Source organism: Myotis nattereri, assembly GCF_964212035.1.
Source record: "Myotis nattereri genome assembly, chromosome: 20".
In the NCBI taxonomy this organism is placed as follows: Eukaryota; Metazoa; Chordata; class Mammalia; order Chiroptera; family Vespertilionidae; genus Myotis; species Myotis nattereri.
In genome coordinates, this window is record NC_138096.1 from 4531688 (window position 1) to 4545818 (window position 14131).

Here is a 14131-nt window from a genome sequence, read left to right on the forward strand (position 1 = left end):
ACAGGCGAGAATCTGGCGCTGAGAAAGGAACACGACTGCGGAATCGGCTTATCCCGTAACTGACTGACTGCCATTCTGCCTTTCGGGTTGGCTGGGTGACTTGCCCCGTTTTGCAGGCATCCTCCCTCCATCCTTGGCGACCATCCATCCGCCCTGCTTCCTACGGGGTAGACCCTCAAACGCGGAGCTGGACCTCACACAGGACTTGGGGCTCGCCCCCGCGGTAACCGGTGACCAGGCACCTGCGCGCTCCCCGGGCTGTTCGGTTCTTCGGGCTCGGGAATCGCGGGCCAGAACCAGGGTAGCTGCGTGGCTGGGTCCTCGAGGGTCCACCGAACCTCTGCCCGCCTCGACTCTAAGACAGTCTGGTCTCCACCCCAGCGGCCGTCAATCACCGCGGAGGCGGGACTTCCGGTGTCCCGCCGAGGCACTTCCGGCCAGCACCGGAAGCTGCGCTGCGGCAGGTGCGCGCGCGCTAGGGGCCGCCGCCCGGACCACTGGGCTGTCGCGGGCAGGTGAGCATCGGAGCGGCTGAGGCCCGTGGCCAGTGGTCACCCTGCAGTGCTTTTGGGCTTTCTTTCTTTCTTTTCCTAGAAATTTACTAGAAACTCCCCAGCTTGCCCGAGCCCGGCGTCGCCTGCCCCCCGCGCGCGGGCCCGTGTGCGGATGTGGGAGTGCGGGTGCGGGTGTGCGCGGAGGTGCGGGGACCGGGCGGGGCGGGGCGGGCCGCGCCGCCCGGCACGTCCGGCCGAAGCCGGTGTCCTGTCACTTGGGAAGACGTGAAATTGGTCCCGGGGACTCGGTGTCCCGTTAGAGAAACAGCCTCGTCCTTCCAAGTCTTGTAGTATTGGTGATGGAGAAGTCATGTGAAGCGGGCGGAGAACAGTTAAAATGTTTGCGGAGCGTTTACTACCAACGGGGGGGGGGGGAAGGGGGGCTGTCCTAAGTGGGGGTGGACCCAGGTGGGGGGGTGACGTCCCGGTTCCCAAAGACACCGCGGCCAGGGTTCCCCGGGGGCGGGGTTCCTGCACAGCCAGACAGACTGGGAGACCGACGGGCGCGCTTCCCTTCTATCTGACATTCACGCTCGCAGCCAGGCAGGGGTGTTGGATAATCGCCTCTACTGGTTTCCTCTTTTTAGTTTTAACTTTTCTGTAAAAGTTTATCGCTGGGGATTTTTTAAAAAATCCTAGTCCACAATCCCTGTCATTTTTTTTTTAATTGATTTGGGAGAGGGAGAGAGAGGAACATCCCGCGATGAGAGAGCAGCATCGATGGGCCTCTTTTCCACCTAATTAATACGCGTCTGATCTCATCTGCGTTCACGGGATCAGCTATAAGTTGTGCCGATGACCCCCAGGTACCCAGGTCGAGTGAAAACATGCTTTTTAACGTAGGGATCCGCGTCCTTTATGGCATTCTGTAGGCACCTCTTAACTCACGGTCTTCCCTCCCAAACCTAAGCCTCCCCTTATATTCCTTTCTCTCTATATATATTTTCTAATTTTTTTTTTTCTTTCAGGGAGGAAGGGAGAGAGAGAAACATCAACAACGAGAATCATGGACCGGCTGCCTCCTGCACGCCCCCTGCTGGAGATGGACCCAGCAGCCCGGGAATCGAACCGGGACCTCCTTCCCGGTCCAGGGGTCCATGCTCAGCTACGAGCCATGCCAGCCCGGCTCTCTTGGGCTCCTTTGAAGGCCTTCTCTTTATTTTTAAGTCTCTGTGTTTTTATTAGTTTAATTTTAACATGTGTTGTTTCCCATGTCTGTGGATGTGTGTTTTTCTCCCCGAGGGGAGGACACTATTCATGTCTCCCGTTTCCTGTCCTTTTTTAAAAGAAATCCTCACCAACAGATATGGTGTGTGTTTGTTTTCATTGATTCTAAAGAGGAGGAAGGAGAGAGAGAGAGAGAGAGAAAGAAACACAAACCCATTTGCTGCCTCACATATGCACCCCGACTGGAAATCAAACCCGAAACCTGGGTATGCGCCCTGACCGGGAATCGAACCCAGGATCCTTCGGTGGATGGGACAACACCCAACCAACTGAGCCACCCGGTCAGGGCTCCTTTCCCTTTTCTCCATCACTTTGTCCCCTTCTCTGCCCTTCCCATCCCCTTCAGGAAATGACAGAATAGACAAGTCACCCAATGGGAGCTAACTGGAGTCAAACAGGATTTTTAAAAAACACATTAGATTATCCAAATATAGTTAGACGGTGAAATAAAATAAAATGATCAGAGTAAGGTACATAAAACGATTCGGTTCTCACCAAAATATGAAGACTAAATTGTTCAGCAGCATGGACCTCACGAATATCCATCCACATGAAGTTTAAAAGAATTTTATTAAGTTCTCATCAAGTTGGTACTTTTCTTCCTAGATCTCATTTTGCATTATAATGAATGACACGTTGACATCAGATGTCGTTGGTCGCAGAGTTTCAGTTAACGGAGAATGTGCAACAGTGCGTTTTCATGGCACCGTCCCTCCTGTGGCTGGTAACGTATGATTTTGCGTGTGTGCATAAGTATTGTAGTTGTTCTGTGTAGGCTTACCAATAGTGCTATAGTAAACCAATTTTGAGGAAATTAATAACCAATTTAGAGATGCCTCCTGTATACAATTTTATTTGATGACAATATCCAGTGGTATCTATGGTTATACTTACGTATACACTTAAATTATTTAGAGTTCATAAAGATTATTAGGAGTGTTCTTGGGATCAATACTAATTAACGGAAGGGAAGGGAGCAGGATTGGGTAGAGGGAGAAGTTGGACTGTGATGGGATCTGATCAAAGATTTCATCCGACCCCATGGGGCACTCTGAAGCTAGGATGGCCTTCAGTCTTGTTGTTGTTGTTTCAGAAAGGAAGGGAGAGGGAAAGAGAGATAGAAACATCAATGATGAGAGAGAATCATTTGATTGGCTGCCTCCTGTATGCCCCACACTGGGGATTGAGTCTACACCTTGGGCATGTGCCCTGTCCCAACCGGGAATCGAACCGTGACCTCCTGAGGCAACCATGGAGCCATGCCAGCCAGGCATCTTCAGTCTTTTCTTAGTTGAAATGAGGGGCTGGGCATTTACCCCTCTGTAATGATTTATCATTGGGTTGCCCTGAGAAGGGGGTGTGCCCTTGGCAAGGTGTTAACCTACAAATGCCAGTACTCCCAGCAGCTGGAGGAAATGAGCCCAGTTCCTCCTGGCACATTGGAGCCAAGTCGCACAGACACAGTGATACAGGTGGAGGAACTTCATGGTTGTTTAGCGAATAGGAGGGGGCTCATACTGTTTTCATTCATTGTTGCCTGTGAGTTTGACACATTCTTCATATATGTATTGTGAGGCGTTTTTGGTTTTTGTTTTTTCCCCCTGAAAATTACAATTCTGCAGAGGGAGCTGATATGTACTTATTCTGTATTAATGATCTCATTGTATGGGGCATTCTCTCCATTACTTTACCTCAGTTGGTACTACTTTTGGGTTTCTTTTAGAGGCCATCTGATGGAATTGGTTCAAAGACGGAGAAATTGAACACAGACTTAGTAGTTGCTCCTGGGGTTATTACACTGAACGTTGCTATAAGGCTGCTGTGACAGCTAAATGAGTTAAGGTGCTTAAAGCACTTGGACCAGTTACCCGTGCAAGTGTTAGCTGTTGTTGTAAATAAACATGTAAAAGTTACTTCAAAAAGAAATCCAACAGTCCTAATGTTTGGCAAATGGCTACTTGTGGTTGGAAATTTAATGTCCTGAGCTAGGATCATACCTAGATTTAAATAAACTATATTTGCTTGCAGAAAAGCAGAGCAAATACCAAGGGGTACCCATGTCACCACTTACTGCTCATTTAGTGTTTCTTGTTCTGCTAGGACTCTGGCTAGGAGTGGAGTGGGACAATCCCGAGAGAGGCAAGCATGATGGGAGCCACGAAGGGACTGTGTATTTTAAATGCAGGTAACTTTTCATTGTGAATTGGCATGGTTATTTGGGATAATAGTTAAGTGTTTAATCAAAATGGCTGGAAAAGAAGTGTTTGGCTCTTGGGTTAGTTCTGTAATGTAGAATTTGGTGTATTCTAAAAAAACAACAACACACAGTTCTATTTGTAGATTTTTTCCCATGTTTTAAAAAACGCACTCTTTTTTTTGTTGTTGTTAATCCTCACCTGAGGGTAATTTTTCCATTGATCTTTTAGAGAAAGTGGAAGAGAGAGGGAAAGACAGAAACATCAATGTGGGAGAAACACATTGATTGGTTGCCTCCTGCACCCTGACCAGGGCCTGGGCCAGGCAGGAGCCTGCAACCAAGGGACTTGCCCTTGACGGAATCGAACCCGGGACCCTTTGGTCCGCAGGCCGACACTCTGTCCACTGAGCCAAGATGGCTAGGGCTGTAAAACAGACTCAGAACCTTACAAGTGAGGTTGCTTTCTTTGTCCTTTTTTGTTTTCTTCAGTTTTTTAAAAATGGGATGAATGTAGACATTTCTCATTGATTCACTAAAAATTTACAGTCCATTAAGTGAAAGAAAAGAGAACTAGCCTAGATATCTGGTAAGAAGCAGTGAGCAGACGAAATCCTGAACATGCACATAATAGAATGCTGGTCTTGTGAGAGCTTCAGGTGTGTGTTCATGTCAGATGGCCACGCGTGTTAGGTGTAGCACAGCATCGCTCTTCTGCCCCTTCCTCACAGAGACATGAGGATGTGCTGCATGGGGTGTTTGGTGGGCTCAGGTTGGTAGGATGACACACTGTTGTTCAGGGCTGGGCTCTGCTCTCTAGGAAAAAGCTTTAAAATAGAGGGTCTGGCTCATGGCATGCATTCTTCCCAGCATTTATGGCCATTTTTGGCGGATGATATGTATATATTTTTAATATTTTTATTGATTTTAGAGAGGAAGAGAGAGGGATAGAGGGATAGATAGAAACATCAATGAGAGAAAATGATTGATTGGCTGCCTCCTGCACATCCCACACTTGAGGATGGAGCCCACAACCGGCATGTGCCCTGACCAGGAATCGAACCATGACCTCCTGGTTTATAGGTCGACACTTAACCACTGAGCCAAGCTGGCTGGGCTATTTTCTTTTGAAAATTGTAGAATTGCTTTATTTGCTAATATATTTGTAAATAAGCTTATAAATGCAGATGTTTACGTTGGCGGCAGGGACGTTCTAAGGGTTTTGCATGTGTCATCTTATTTCAGTGTCTCCGTGGGCATTTACTGTGCTCCATTTCTCCCCTGTCCAGCCACCCAACAGGAGGGTCCTTTATCCGTCCGCACAAAGCAAACTTTGGCGTAGACTTTCTCACTGCGCTTAGGGACCGCTACGAAGATGAACCAGAGGATGACGCAAAAAAGCAAATCGTTACAATTGGGAACATACCTGTGGAAACTATTGGTTTTGGCTCTGTTATAAAAAAGCAAAGGTGAGTGGAATTGATAATGGGAGAGCAGACACCTACCTGTTTGCAATCAGCCCACATCACCGGCACCCGAGGAGCTGACCGCGAAGTCCCATCAGGTCCAGGAGCAAGTTCACCCAACTCTCTGTCCACACTCAGACCTTGACCCCTAACTGGCCTGTGCTTCCTGCACAAACAGAAGCTGGAAATCTCAGGAATCCAAGGGTTAGGATTCAGGGAAATTAAAGTCCTTCCCAAGCTCAGGGTTGTTGGGCTTCTCCAGATTGGAATGAAAAGATGGATTTGCCGGTTATTAACTTTTATACTCTACTATCTGGTATTGACTATTGAGTAACGAAGGTGGACCCTTTGGTCCTTTTCTATTTCGAGGTGACATTTCTAGCTGGTTGATAACCTGACAGGGAGACAGAAGTGTGAACTGTTCGCTGTGCCATGTAGCTGCACACCCTTATCACCTTGGTCCCATCCAGACCCACTGAGTCAGAATTCCCTGCGCGCTTCCCTTTAAGTTCCCCAGTTACCATGTAGCATCTGCAGGGCATGAAATGATGCGGGTTAGCCATGGTCAGCGCTGTGGTTTGGCCTGACCCTGGTGATGCGTCCTAGTAGTGACCCCTGGTGGCCACTGTGGAAAGTGCAAGTGAGTGTTCTGGGTCCATGTGCTGATGAGCTAAATCACTGCTGAGCAATATACTGTGGATGGAAAAAGCAGTTTGCAGGAGGCTATATACAGTACGGTTCCATTTATATCAAGTCTCATGATAATCAACAATAGTCTAATTGTTTAGGGATATGGGAATATATAGTGAAACTTCAGACAGGCTTCAGATTAAACCCCAAATGTAGCACGCTGGCCCCTGGGGTGGAGGGGGCGTGTAAAACGGAAAGGGACAAGGCAGGTGACTTGTCTTTGTGATGTATGGAATGCTTTATTCTTCTTTCAGTAATGCTTTATTCCTCCAGCTGGGTGGCGGGTGCTGATACTTGTTAATTCTGGTCCTTGTTATGTGTCTGAGATGCTGTGTAATTTTTAAAGGCCTGTGGATGGGCCCGTGTGGGCGGGCCCGTGTGAACTCTGTTTTCCTGCAGTCAGCTGAGCGAGCTGCGAGACATTTCCCTGAGGAGCTGCGCCGTAAGCCGTGCTGGTGACAAAGGAGACATTGCCAGCACGTGCCCGAGTATCCTTTCAGGGATCACCTGACTTGTGCGGACACCGCTGTCGGCCCCCTGTGTCCATCTCCCCGGCTTCCTTTCTCATAGCAGCCCAGTTTCTGGGGCAGTCGCTGCCCAGATAAGTGAGAGTCTCCATAGCTGGCCCAGCCCTGTACCAAGCTCCTCTCCATCTCTTCACCCGGGTTTGCTAAACGGGGCCCTTCTGGAGCGGGCACGGCCACCACCCCCTCCAGCATTCCGCTCGGGTACCTGCCTCTTTCTGTCCTACTGGTTATTCCTCTCTGAATTCCTGGGCCAGGGACAGTGGCTGTCATAGCAACCGCATCCCACCTGCAGGAGACCCTCCGGACAGCCAGAGCTTCCTAGCACTTCCGTTGACGCTGACCCCTGTAGTCCTGGAGATGCCACATGACTCAGGGATTCCCCCGGTGCAGAGGGTAACAGGGCCAGTGGAGAGGTGAGGGCTCCATGTGAGGCTGCCGCAGCGACAGCACCACGGCAGGGCCTGATCAAGCAAAAGCACCCTCACGGCTTTTCCCTTTGGTTGGACAGTGCGAGATGGTGCGGCAGTGACTTGGGCTGTAGACGTTTGTGTCTAGTGTGCAGTATGTGACAGCTTTTCGTTTCTGAATGGACAGTTGGACGATTTAAAAAGGTAAAGTCCTCTGTGCAGAATAGGGCCCAGAGGGGTACAGACCCTGTGCTCAGAGCTACGAGGGAACCACTGTCAGGTCTCTTGTGACTCTTTCTGTATTGCTGCTCTTAACGTGCTTTTAGATATTAGAGTCGTCAACTTGTCACAAAACCTGCTGTCAGCATGGGAGGAAGTCACAGGTATTGCTGAGCAGCTCCGACACCTGGAAGTCCTTGATCTCAGGTAGGAACTGGTTTGTTGTTGCTTTTTAATATATTTTTATTGAAGCCAGAGAGGGAGAGGGAGATAGAAACATGAATGAAGAGAATCATTGATCGGCTGCCTCCTGTACGCCCCACACTGGGGATCGAGCCCACAACCCAGGCATGTGCCCTTGACTGGGAATCCAACCGTGACCTCCTGGTTCCTAGGTCAACTGAGCCACACCGGCCAGGCTCCCTTTGTTTTTGGTATAACTTTGAGGTTGACACCTCAGGGTGCTCTTGTTAAATCCCAAAGTGCTGCCGTCAGTGCCTGTGTCGGCTCCCGCGCCGCAGGCAGCACTGCGTCTCCTGCTTCCACAGTGAGAACAAGCTGCGGTTCCCCCCGGGCTCGCCGGCTCCCGTCGGGACCTTCTCCGCACTGAAGGTCTTAGTCCTCAACAGAACAGGAATCACGTGGGCCGAGGTAATCATGTCTCTTTGGTTTATTACCCAGTAAGAGGTGCCTTCAAATGCCTGGTTTACTAGAGAATTGAAGCATAACTGTGGCCTCATTTTAATCATCCCGTTACTCACATAATAGGATCTGTAGGCTGCCTGGCAGTCGTGGTGTGGAGGTAGGACTTCGTGTCTGAGTCCCCGTCTCGGCTCCTTCTGACCTGTCCTGGGGTCTGACCGCGGCTGCGGAGTGTGCAGTGAGCGTGCACTCAGCTTTCAGAGCGCCTGGTGTCCCACAGGGGTTCCCAGGGTGGGCCCGCGGCGGGAAGTCCTCGCAGCCCTTCAGCTCAGCTCTGGGATCGCTGCTCACTGGGCATCGCTGGGACGGCTCCAGGGCCCGCCCGCCTAGCGCTTGGAACCGCTCTTTTCTGTCGGGTCAGCTGCCTTCACACGTCCACAACAGTCCACTGTCAGACACAGGCAGAGGACACCCCAGTGAGTTCACCTGTGAAGTGCCACCGAGGCACCTCCCTCAGCGATGTCGTCTTGAACTTGGGGCCACAGCCACCGAATCCTTTCCTGGGCTCCTTCCTGTGCCCCCCTCTCCAGGTTTAGATTTAGCCTCCGGCCCAGAGGGGCCATGGAAATGCCTGTGGGGAGAGGGCAGGAGGTGCAAGTGGGGCCTTAGGAGCCGTCATAGAGAAATCTTGACTGATCAGCATATTCTCTACAAATCCGACTGGCGTCAATAATTGAGGAAAGTGTTTCAGTCACCCCTTCCTTTGGGGAAGCAGGTAGCAATGTGCCACGTTAGTGCAGGTTGTAGGTGCCTTGGTCCCCGTCCGGGTATGGCTGCAGGACGCACTGATACCTCACTGGGTGGTTCAGTGCTGAAAGGCAGGTCCCTATCCTCACAACACAGCCATTACCATGTCATCTGGCCTGAACTCGTCTTTAATGAACTGTCTTGTAAGGCCCTTTTTTTCTAAAACTCAGTGGGATTCATGTGCAGGTTTTACTGACAAAGACGGGGAAAAACCAGCAGAGGGCGGGCCCCCTGAACTGCGTCTCTTTCCCTCCCAGGTGCTCCACTGTGCCCAGGGGTGGCCAGCCCTCGAGGAGCTGTACCTCAAGTCCAACAACATTTCCATTTCAGAAAGGTAACAAGGTTGACATAACTGCCTGTCACTATCTACTCACCCTGAATAAATAGTCTCAATTACATGTTAATTTTCAGAAGGATTTGCAAGTAAGAATTAGAAAAATACTCATTGCCTTCACAAATTAGAATGTCAGCTCAAACTTCACCACTAATTGAGGAAAACCCCATTGGGGGAAAGCCCTGAATTAAATATATTGCCCCCAACCTTCCTTAATAGCAAATGTAGGTATTTTAAGGTTATGTGTTTGAAAACAAGATACTAAATTCATATTGAAAAAATTCTCTTTTCCGTGCAGGCCAGCTGACGTTCTCCAGTTGGTCCGGTTACTAGACCTTTCCTCTAACCAGTCAATTGATGAAAACCAGCTATTCCTAATAGCCTATCTGCCCAGGTAATGGCTCCTAAAATGCCGGTTACATTAGTGCACAGCAAACTTTTAGTGCACGGGTCCAGTGCGTGCCCTGAGTTGGACTGCATGGTTTCTAAGGGTTTTACCTGGGATGAAAACCTAAGGTGTAGCAAAAAAATTACAGATCTAGTCTGGCTGATAGCCCTCAGCAATTGTATGGTTCCCTGCAATCAAACCGAACATTTGTAACTTCAGATTAGAACGACTAATCCTTGGTGACGTTGGGATTTCTTCTCTCCATTTCCCGGATGCTGGGGTTGGTATGTGAGATTATTCCATTCCCCTCCCGTCCTCCGTGCTTCAGCTGCTGCTTGCACTTCTGCTGTGTGACCTGCCTCTCCTTTTTCCAGGGTGCAAAACGGCCATGTTCCCTTCCTTGCAGTCCCTTGTCCTCGATGACAATCGGATATCGCAAGTAAGCCTCTTCAGGGCGCCGAGCCCTGGGGCCGCGCTCCACCCTCACGCCCGCTTGTAGGTTCCTTCGATGAAAAAATACTTTAAATTTTCTGAGAAATGCTTCCTGGGTGAAATTCCTCATATAAACCCAAAAATATTAAGGAAGGAATCAGTTTAACTTGTGAAGCAGACTCTTTCTCCTTGGCCCAAAGTGTTCAGTGCGATGAAATCCTGGCCCTCAGACTCCACCAGTAACGTTGCTTTTCTGTTGCTCGTTCACATCATCCGGAAAGTGAGCCTGAAACGTGTATTTCCTTTTTTGGGTGTCAGTGGTCCTTCATCAACGAGCTGGATAAGCTGCAGAGTCTGCACTCGCTGTCCTGCCTACGGAACCCCCTGACTGTGGGCAGTGGGGCCAAGACCCACCTGCAGTTCATCATCGCCAAGATCGGCCAGCTGCGGACCCTCAACAGATGCGAGGTGGGCGCCACAGCTGGTGTCTTCGAGGCTAGAAAACAAGTTACAGAAAATGCAAAAGACACTGTATTTGAATATTGCGGAGGGTGTCAGACGTGGTTGTCCTTAAGAGGTAAAGGGCCTCCTGTGCGTTTTAGTGACAGGGATCAGACTGAGCAGTGACCTGTCACTCGGTCGATTCGTTATCACCACGGAGGGTGAGGGACACCGGGTTCTTCCTCCTTTTCCTCACAGGGGGGGGCGGGGGGGGCGGTGGAGGGGGTATGGAGGCAGAAAGAAGACAGAACCAGGAGCCTGTTGACCCTCCTTGTGAACGGGTAGGCAGTGCCTTTTGGAGCCGCTGCCTGGGCATGTGCGCCCCCCCGGTGGGCTCCTCCAGGTGGGCTCCCCACGCCTGAGGGCCCTCAGGCACCTGGCCTAGTCCAGAAACCAGCTCGTGGGCCAATACTCTCATGAAGAAAAGTAGGAAACAATTTTCTTTTTTAATAAACTCCTGGACTGTCAATGTTAAAAAGGGTAAAAATATAATTGTTACCTTGTACCTATCAGTTAGATGATCTCTGGGTGGGCAGTGAGGAAGAATAGGGCACAACACACACTCATTAGACCTGTTGGCACTTCTCCACGCAGATCCGCCCGGAGGAGCGGCGCGGGGCCGAGCTGGATTACCGGAAGGCGTTCGGGAAGGAGTGGAAAGAGGCGGGTGGGCACCAGGATCCCGACCAGGACAGGCCCAGCGAGGCGTTCCTGGCCGCGCACCCCAGATACCAAGCCCTCTGCCGCAGTGCGTACCCACACCCGCCTTCCCGGGGGTCTGCGGGGCCACAGGCTGTGGGTGCTGGGTGTTTCCCTGGAGCGACTTCGGCGAGATGGGAGCAGATCTTAACTGTCTTTAGAGGACAGACAGGAGGAACCTGGGGTGTGGGTCATCTTTACGTGTCGGCACCGCTCCGACCCAGGGCCGGCGCCCGGTTCACCCAGGGGGGGGTAAAAATGGGAGCGTCTGAAGGTGGGCATTAGGCACTGGCACTTCAGCCCCCTTGGCCTCCAGGCCGATGGAAGGCGGCTTACAGACGCTGTGCCAGGTGCTCCCTCACACTCCAGCCCGGAGCTGCCACCTCAGGCCTCTGTCCCTGGCTCCTTTCCACTTTGATTGGACTTCATTACTATTCCAAATGTCACTGTCATGTGACTTCCTTTTTTACACATTTCCTAACGTGAGCTTGCTGCTTTAGTGCTTCAGGCAGGATCTCCCTGTGAGGAAGAAAAGCTGCCTGTGGGAATTGCTTTCACATGGCTCCCTTAGCTGGCCCACTTTCCTGGCTGCTTTCGGTGAATTCAGTCACTTGGGGGTGGGCGAGGTCTGAGCAGCCTGCAGGTACGGCTCAGCCTTCACACCGAGGGCCCAGCACAAGTTGGCGCGTCAGTGCTCCTGTCCTTACACCTGGTGCCATATTGAGGCTGCGTTTCCAGAGGACCTGGTTGGCGGGTGGTTCCGAGGGCCCGCCCTGCATGGCTAAATCTGGCTGGAACTGGGTGAAGGTGTCCTGTGAGTTGTGTCCCAAATAGCACGAGCTCCCTCTCAAGTTCAGAAACGTTAGCAGGGGTGACATTTGGAGCAAACGCTTCAAGTGTTTGGAAGCACAGCCTCGTCTTGCTAGTCTGTCAGGACACTGCCTGTCCCTGAGGACAGTGATGTCATACGGAGGGCGGAGGGTCCGCAGGAAGTGGATCCAGTTAGCGGACCAGCTGCTGCTGGGCTGGTCCTGTGTGGACACTTAACCTGACAGTTTTTCCCTTACAGTGGCCTGTGGATTACCATTCATCATTTTTATTTCTTAAATAGAATACGGTGCACCTGAAGATGGGGAGCTCAAAACACAACAACCATTTTTGCTCAAAAACCAGCTACTAAGTAAGAACCCCAAGTTCAAAGACAGCTTCTTTGTGTTCAAGTCCTTAGGCGCCGAAACAGAGTGATAGCCTAATGGAGATGGTTTCTCTCAAGTGCCTGAGTACATTGGTTTTTAAAGAAATGATAAATTCTCAAACACATGTAAATTCCTATACTGAACATTTTAGAAATTCATTGCTTTCGGCCCATTTAATATTGTTATAGATGTAGGGAGTACTTCAACAGTGAGCTTGAATTGTGATTTGGAAATGTGTGACTTATCTTGCACTTGAAAACCTAGTGAACTTGCCAGGAACGAAGGACTGAAGGGGAAGGGAAAGCAACAGAATGTTGGTCCAGCTCCTTTGCGGTCAGTAATGCGAACGTTAGTGTTCACAGGAGGACTTTTAAACTTCAAGACCGAGTCCTGTTAGGGTCTGAGCCGGGCTGTGCCAGCAGCTGCGTCACTTGGCAGTGCCCTTAACGTTCAGGTGCCGTTTAAGTCCTTATTGCAGCCGGTCTCAACTAGTCTGTCCTGGTTTCCCTCCAGCCCTGAAGATAAACTGTCCTGACCGTCCCGACCAGAAAGCCCTGGAGAAACAGCTGCCGGGTAAGAGGATGGGCCTCCGCCCTCCTGCGTCTGCGTCGCGCGCAGAGCTTACCGGTTGTCAGTAGCTCTTCTCGCTCTAAGACAGGCGACCCCGCTCCTCTCACTCCCCGAACGCCCATCTGGAGGTCCCTGTGTGGACAGGAAGCCCTGCGTGTGCCCACACGGCTAGCAAAGGCACAGCTGGTGCGCAGCCCCAGGGGGCCTCTCCCAGGCCCGCGGCTGGTCAGCTCTCGATCACCCCAAACTGTGAAGCCAGTCCACCTAGAGTTTCCGAAAGGACGCGGTTACCTGAGCAAATTATGCTGATTAAAATGATAAATGTCTGTCGGCCATTCAATACATACACTTAAAGGTATTTTTTTCTAAAATAAAGGACATTTATTATCACAAGTTGCATAAAAACAGACAGCCTTTACAAAAATGGTTTTTGATAGAAAAATATTTGAATCCATGTGATATTTGTAGGAACGTCACACTATTGCTGTACCTCCAGCTAAAGCTTCAAAGAAACTGTGTTTCTCATCAAAATAGCCAGTATTTACCACAACTATCTTTGGAGAAAAGTTCATACATAGTGTTTTTTGAACAAACCGAAGCGTTTAGTCCTGAGGCTGCGTCCCAGGCCTGGTGGGCACTGTACGTGTGTCCAGCACAGGGACCCGCTGTGGTGGCTGCCGGCCGCCTGCGGGGAGGGCCGGGCAGACCATGTAGGCACCCCTCCCTCCAGAGGCCCCGCAGTGTCTGTAGTTAGGGCATCACAACCACAGAGACTGAAAGGAGAAGTTAATGATTTTCCTCACATCATCCTCTGCAGGGAACCTGACTTCTGGTGACTGGGATGAGGGAGGGAGGATTAGACGCCACCGAATAGTGTGAAAACTCGCTGACCAGGGCACGCGGGCCGAGCACTGGCTCTGAGTGCTCAGACCGGGTCTGCTCCCCGGCCTCTGAGGTGACAGGTCAGCTGCCACTGGGCCTGCGGTCCTGCACTGACCGCCTGCGACAGGTGACTGTCACCTGAGAGCACGGGGGGCTTCTCTTTGACAGACTCCATGACGATTCAGAAGGTGAAAGGGCTGCTGTCCCGCCTCCTCAAGGTCCCTGTGTCGGACCTGCTGCTGGCCTACGAGAGCCCCAAGGTGAGCTGCCCGGAGCCGCCAGCCCGGCCACAGCAGTGGCAGCTGTGCAACTGCGCCTCCATGGCGACTCCACAGGCTGGGGGCGGGCATGTGATTCGCTCTGGCAGGTCCGTCTGAGCCACCCAAGCCTTTGTTC

The 14131-nt window shown here is 51.0% G+C and overlaps 1 protein-coding gene across 3 annotated transcripts in view; it reads left to right on the forward strand.

Annotated features, from left to right (window-relative positions):
• TBCE (tubulin folding cofactor E) overlaps positions 1–14131 on the forward strand; it is a 14392-nt gene continuing 261 nt past the window's right edge. The window contains exons 1-16 of one of the 3 annotated variants that reach the window (XM_081114335.1): positions 1–515; positions 2388–2505; positions 3882–3966; positions 5265–5444; positions 6531–6619; positions 7392–7491; positions 7833–7935; positions 8991–9067; positions 9366–9461; positions 9675–9739; positions 9830–9894; positions 10206–10355; positions 10983–11136; positions 12199–12267; positions 12797–12856; positions 13904–13995. In XM_081114335.1, coding sequence (XP_080970461.1) covers positions 2406–2505; positions 3882–3966; positions 5265–5444; positions 6531–6619; positions 7392–7491; positions 7833–7935; positions 8991–9067; positions 9366–9461; positions 9675–9739; positions 9830–9894; positions 10206–10355; positions 10983–11136; positions 12199–12267; positions 12797–12856; positions 13904–13995 — 1485 coding nt within the window. In that variant the 5' untranslated portion in view covers positions 1–515; positions 2388–2405. Of the gene's footprint in view, positions 516–2387; positions 2506–3881; positions 3967–5220; positions 5445–6530; positions 6620–7391; positions 7492–7832; positions 7936–8990; positions 9068–9365; positions 9462–9674; positions 9740–9829; positions 9895–10205; positions 10356–10982; positions 11137–12198; positions 12268–12796; positions 12857–13903; positions 13996–14131 lie in introns of all 3 variants that reach the window. The other 2 variants (XM_081114337.1, XM_081114336.1) reach the window with 2 other exon arrangements.